General features: G+C 34.5%; 1 protein-coding gene across 3 annotated transcripts in view; it reads right to left on the bottom strand.

Moving 5' to 3' along the window:
* Positions 1-497: 497 nt before the first annotated feature.
* Positions 498-6,660, bottom strand: part of POLK (DNA polymerase kappa) — a 35,316-nt gene continuing 29,153 nt past the window's right edge. For all 3 annotated transcript variants that reach the window (XM_066180752.1, XM_066180753.1, XM_066180751.1), the window contains 5 exons: positions 6,603-6,660; positions 5,184-5,355; positions 3,409-4,374; positions 2,307-2,358; positions 498-2,155 (listed from right to left, as the gene is read on the bottom strand). The exon at positions 6,603-6,660 is cut by the window's right edge and continues 39 nt beyond it. In XM_066180752.1, coding sequence (XP_066036849.1) covers positions 2,071-2,155; positions 2,307-2,358; positions 3,409-4,374; positions 5,184-5,355; positions 6,603-6,660 — 1,333 coding nt within the window. In that variant the 3' untranslated portion in view covers positions 498-2,070. The remainder of the gene's footprint in view (positions 2,156-2,306; positions 2,359-3,408; positions 4,375-5,183; positions 5,356-6,602) is intronic.

Raw genomic sequence — 6,660 nt, 5'->3', positions numbered from 1 at the left:
GGTGTTTTAAAGCCTTATTTTGCTTCTCATCCTGTTCTCATTTTTTTTTTAAGTGATAAATTCAATTAATATCTCTAATTAGAGCCTGCTTAGTCCATGATGGTGTTTGATGAGTGATCTCTCCTGGTCTTTATCTCAACCCATGAACCCTTCATTATATTTTCTCTCCCCTGTCCAGCTGCAGAGGTGAGCTCTAGCAAGAGCGACTTTGGTGGCTGCCTGGCATCCAGTCAGGGTCAACCCACTATGGAATTGTAATAAATAATTTAAAATCATACTGTAAGTTTTATTTTCACATTAATGCAGACATATCCAGAACATTTTCATGACACTAGGCTAACTCTATGACACTTCCATTTTAAACAGATGGCAAGACAACTTTTGAGGCTAAGCCAACTTATTTTTTTCAAGTACTTAAGAGTAGCTTACTTTTTGCTATGTAATGCTTATGTAAAAATAAGATGTTTTAAAGATATACACACAATGACAAGATAATAGTTAGATTCTACACTTTATTGAATCAGAGATAAAAAAAGGGATAGACGTTCATTTTCTAAACAGCAGTGGAAGCCTTATGTTCCCTCAGTTGCTTTTATGTCTTTCCAACCAAAAGTTCCCATGTCTGTCAACAGAACAGCTCATGCTGAGTGCTCACTGACCCGGTTTAGAAAAAGTTGACTGAATCAATTTACAGTCTGAGCAAGTCCAGCTGATTCAGTCCAAAGCAGATAAGGGAACACCAACATGAATTCAAATGACAGAGCTGTGGGTACACTGGCATCTGACAAACAAACAGATAAGCAGGTAGAGATGGTGTAATCATTTCAGCAATTCTGGAAACAGGAAAGCATTTTCTGAACTGAGCTTGGGCATCTAAGACATATCATGTACACATTGGTTGGTTTAAAAAGCAAGCAAATCCCCATACAGCTGAACAACAAAATAGTTGCTTCTACAGCAGCCACTTCTTTAAAAGATTTTGCAGTTAAAAAGCAATTTATATTTCATACAGGGCTTGGCACTGTTTGTATAACTTCAAAGAAATATGCTGTTAAAATAAATTATTTGTCTGATAAATATTTAATTATAATAAAATGTCTTAAACAATTTGGTGTGAACAGAAAAAATCTAAACAGAGCATTTTAAATATTTGCACTTAACTTCCTCTTTCCAGGTATGCACTCACATAATACACTTTATTCAGAAATACAAAATAATTTTAAAGAGAAAGATAGCTAAAAATAAGAAGGTTCATTATTTTGTATTTGCACATAATTCATTATTATTGCACCATGTAACCTTTTACGTAGCATAAATTTAGTGCTACTCACTGCAACAATTTCAAACTGCAAAGAAGTTTTCAGTCTCTTTGGAAAGGCTGAAGATCAAGCAGCATTTGTCTGAGTATCCTGGAGGAATCTTTCTCTCAATCAATAGATTTTTTAACATTTTCTAAAATAAGTGAAGTCGTTGTGTATCTCACCATAATGAGTCCTTCAGATCTGGTCAATCAGCTCTTACTGAAGTAATTTTCAGTAACAACAATGAAAGCTTGATAGTGCTCTAAGTTCTTGTTCTTGTCCTGTGTAACTGCGAGACTAATACATTTTGTGTCCACTATGAAGACAGACATTTGTTAGCTGAAATCAAGCAACTCAACAACTCTTCTTTACTATCACACAGTTAATCTCATACTTTTATTTTTACAATAAAATCAACAGAGAAGACAGATGTTCAGGTGTGGGAAGAGGGCCATCAGCAAATACAGTGAGGCACCCTAGCTAATGATTCCTGTGTTCTAGGGAGGTAAATCAAAGTGCTAGCAAATTCTGATTCTTGGAAACAAGTGGGAAAAAAAGAGAAAAGAAAAGAAAAGGAAGAGAAAGGAAAGAGGGAAGAGAAATGGAGAACCCTTCATTTAACCTCTTCTCAGACATCATGTTCTTCTTATACAGAAATGTAATGGTTCCAAAACATCAAGTACCTGAATCCAGCCTACTGCCAATGCTAAATTAACTTACAGTCATAAAACTCCATGAAGTGCTTCATATGGAACATGTTGCTATACAGTCATTTAAAAAACATTTTGATTGTATGTTTGGAATTGCTTGACTTGGCCTTTTTTGATACTGACTGTGAAGCTGTTACTCCAGACCTAAGGTTAAACAAAGGGGAAAAAAACACAACAGTAAGAGGTTAAAATACACAATGCATATATAAAACACAAGTTTTACAATACTGAATGTTTTTCTAGACTTCATTATTTTAAAACAAGTTGTGTACTCAAACTTCCAGTAAACACTTACCTTTTTGTTCCTTGTGATGGATTTGTGCATTGCTGTCCTTTGCTTAAACCTCCTTAAAAGTAATTGAAAACAACCAAAATCAATTACTTCAATAAAGAAAGAATGCTTCAGAAATCATATACATGGAAGAACTTTTAAAAAATTTAATCTGTCTCAAGAAGCAGATATTTTATTATCTGCAGCTTGAGTACTGTAGTTTATATTACCATTTTTAAAAGAGAAAACCAAAAAGCCATTAGGTTATTGGATTATAAAGGATTACTTTGAATCTTGTAACAGTTTTCAGAAATATTTCAGCATAACGTAGTTGATTTTCAAGGTGGCAGTTGAAAATTACGTTTTAAATTTTTTTATCCTGCAGAGCGCAAAAAAGAAACTTCACCTAATGTAAGACTTCAATTTAAATTAAAGCCTGTTTCCACACACAATAGCAATATCCCTTTAAAAATTTTCTTGTAAAGTATTCTTATTGTAGGTATTAATTGTATTCTGAAAATTCTAACACACTAGCATTTTAATTTCCTTTTATAAGGTTCCCAAAATAGATGAGGGACTACTTTAGGCAGATACTTTACTACCTGCACATGACTTCTTTGTCAAAAAGAGAAACTACTTCAGAAAACATGAGTGATACAGACTTGGAAGTTTCCTCCTTTAAGCTCTAGTTCTCATCTCCCTGTTTTTTCCAGCACATGACATAATGGAGCTTTTCTGTTAACTGAATCTGAAACAATCCAGGTTGAAGACATGTTCAATGATCTTCACTTAAATCTCAGTGGCCTTACAAACATATCTCTGAATATGGCTGTGTGTAACTAACATACCATTTCCAGAAATGAGCAGTAATTCCTATGTCACATTTGTGACAAATGAGAGGGCACTGAAAAACTAACATCACATTCATAAATCTAGTTTGTTATGAAAATCAATCTGATATTTTTAAAATAAAAATGTTCACTCCTTTATAGGCCTTATTTAAATGAGCTTGTTGAGCAAAAAATTTCAAAGTCCCAAAAAGTTCTAAGTACACCATTGCCAAAGTATCTTAATTGCAAAAGCAGATAATTTGAATAATCAAATATATACTAATGTACATACTTACCAGAGAAAACTCCATTTGAGTTTTCCATATTATAAGTCTTAGTAGCAAAATCCTCTTTTTCTGCCAGCTCCTGGATAAGGTCTTTATTTAAGCAGACATCCACATGTCTGTTAAATGACACAAGATTGGTGGTTTTCTGTTCTGAATTACAAACTGGACAAACAAGAACACTGTCTTCTTTGGCTTCAAAGAAACAGGATGAACTAGTTCCTTCTGTATGTTCAGTCTTGTCAAAATCATCTTCATTGTCTTGTGATATTCTTTTGGGGAAGAGACACTGTTTCATACACACATTTCTAGCAATGTCACTGAGATTGCTAGGCTGTTGTTCTCTGGGAGATTTATCAGGTATTATCCAACTAAATTTTTCTGTGCTATTATTAGTAGAGCTGTCAGATACACTTGCAGACTGGTCTGTTCCTGCTAATTGATCTGTTTTAATTTTTTGACATATATCAACATACTCATTTTTAAATTGTGGAAGAAAGCTGGGTGTATTTTCTCTTGAACTGTCATTCTTGGATATTTCCGCAGTATCTTTAAGACACATCCCATTGAGGCACTCATCAATGTGTCTGTTAAGTTCTTCCAAATTATTGCTGCTTTGCTTCTCAAAGCAAACAGGACACGTGAAGATCTTACAAACATTAGAGTTCTGTAAATCTGTGACTTTCTTTGTTTCTTCCACAAAATTTGCTGATGATTTATCATCATGAAAGAGCTGCTTACCTCTCCTTTTATTTGGAGAAATATTCTCACTGTTTAACTGTCTTGCTGCGCGTTTTTGGTCAAAAAAACTTCCTCTATGAGGTGCTTCTGAATTTTTTGTGAAATACTCTTGGTTGGACTTCTCTGAAGTCTGAAACCTAAGGACACCATTTTCTTTTCCTGATTTTAAGAAACTTGTAATGCTTTTTTGTTGGTATTTCTTTTCTTCTTCAGTTAGAAATCCTGATACTCGTACACCTAATGATGAAAAACAAACTTATAACAACAATTTTATGAAAGCTTGATACTAACTCCTAATTAACATGTTTTGAAGTATACATTCACTCAATAAAGACACAATTTATCTCTAAAGAGATGCTAGACTACCTCCAAATGCATCACAATGTCAATACAATTTTATCAGACCCAAGCACCCAACCATATTATTAATTTTAGTACCCTGAAGTTTTAACTGATTGCATTATAACACAAAGCTATAAATACAGTTATATAGAATTCAGTCTGAAAGTTTTGCATGAACTTTACCCATCAAAATATATTTTTCTTCAGCACTTTCTAATATCTTAGACAAGTAAATTTTATATATCACTAAATGTTTCAAGCAGAATGCATAAGCAGCTGAAACACATGTCTTAGGGTCAAAACACAGAGTTTACTGTTGTCAGAAATGTTCACATCTCCTGAAGAACACTGTGCTTTCAGATCAGTAAACACTTCCGTTGTTGTGGTGCAAAGCAGATTTAAAAGCTCTTTTAAAGCAGCAAACTTAAGTGCTCCTGTGAATCAAGATTCTACTGTCAGGATAATGCGATTGGTTTTGCACAAAAAAAGTACAACCTCAATTAGTAAAACTTCCTAAGTCATCACTGAGCACTCATTAGTAAAACTTCCTAAGTTACTCATTCAGCACAGATCTGTTTCACTTTGCAAAAACTACCAGGGTATTAGAAAAAGGCTAAATGCATTTATACCAGTTGATGTGTTATTTCAAAATACTTAAAGATTTTCTAACTCTGAAAAGGAAGAATGATTAGGAAATATGTTACCCATAAGTCTTATCCGTAGAGGGTGAGGAGCAACACTATCAATTTCTGTTCCTAGCAAATCTTTAGCAACAGTAAATATTTCCTCCTCAGTAGAAACAGAGGACAGCACAGTTGAAGCTCTTGTTTTAACTTCAAAGTTCACATTCTTAAGCTTCAATGTAACAGTTTTACCCTAGGAAAAAAAAGAATGCAATTTAAAAAAAGAGGTTTAAAACGGATGTCATATATGGCACAGAAACAATTATTATGTAGCATCTATGTAAGGCGCATTAAGCCATAGTCAAGACCGTGTGCTTTTCTGTGCACAGCAAGGGGCACTCCCCAGAATTTGCCTGCAAGATTCTGTACTTGCCTCTAAATTTCTGCCAAAAGTCAAATTCTCTGAACTGGGTCATTTGACTGCAGTTCTCAGCAGACCATCTGCCCCCAGTGCACATTCAACTAAACTCATGTTTTAGCCACAGGCACAACTTCTACCCCATCTAAAAAAACCTATTTCCTCATCTTGAAATTTTCAGTGCCACATATCCTAACTATTAAGAACACAACAGTGATGACCCATTACAGATCACAGAAAACTTACTTCCTCCTGCATTGTGTTATCACAGCCACACACAGTATTTGTGTTTGGCACTGATACTTCCCTGGCAGACCTCCCAAGCCATTTGTGTGATTTATCATGTCCATCCAAAATGTAAATAAATAGCACTCTCTTTGTTCTGATGCTTCTGTAAGCTTATCCTTTTGTCCTCCTCAGCTCATCATCTCCCTTTCAACCTCCTATCTTTTGAGACAATCTTTATGGCTGAAGAAGATAAACAACAATTCTTTTAGGTCTTAAGTGTTATTCCTTGCTTTACCATAAGACCTTTAAAGAAAATATGAATTGTTCTTTCCAAGTAATAAACAGGTATCTGGGGAGAAGGACTAAACGGACTGTTTCTACTACTAATACCATTGAAAGGTGTGAATAACTTGTCAGCAAGTTTGGCACATGTCAAGTTCTTAAATTACAAAACTGGCTGGATCCTGTATGTATACAGGAGAGAAACTGTGTTTTAAATGCATCTGTATTACATGATTGACCAAAGCATGGCTTATAGACAACCAGTTCTATTATTCCCTTACAAACATTGCTTTTAGCATAAAATTTTTATATCCCAAATAACTCAATTAGTTTTTCATGTTTCAAAACTCGATTTAATTTCCACCCCACAGGTATTGCTAGATAGCCACCCACACAACAACAAAATGCTGCCTAAGTCATTCTAAACATCTGCAATTAAAGAGTGTGGACTTCTGAAAATAGATGGCATGGTATAAATGTCATTTATACCACAAAAGCATTTATACTAGAGCTGCATAGAATTGTTGGAGTGCAAAGTGACTTTTTGCAAGTAACCTGAATAATATAAATACCTTAAGTCCCTCTTTCTGTAAGTCTTGAGCAAGGTCTCTGCAGAGCTCTCGACACAAA

Source organism: Chamaea fasciata, unplaced genomic scaffold (genome assembly GCF_029207755.1).
Source record: "Chamaea fasciata isolate MVZ Bird 193981 ecotype frontalis unplaced genomic scaffold, bChaFas1.0.hap1 SCAF_4, whole genome shotgun sequence".
NCBI classification, from domain to species: Eukaryota; Metazoa; Chordata; class Aves; order Passeriformes; family Sylviidae; genus Chamaea; species Chamaea fasciata.
This window is presented reverse-complemented; position numbering and strand designations above follow the sequence as displayed.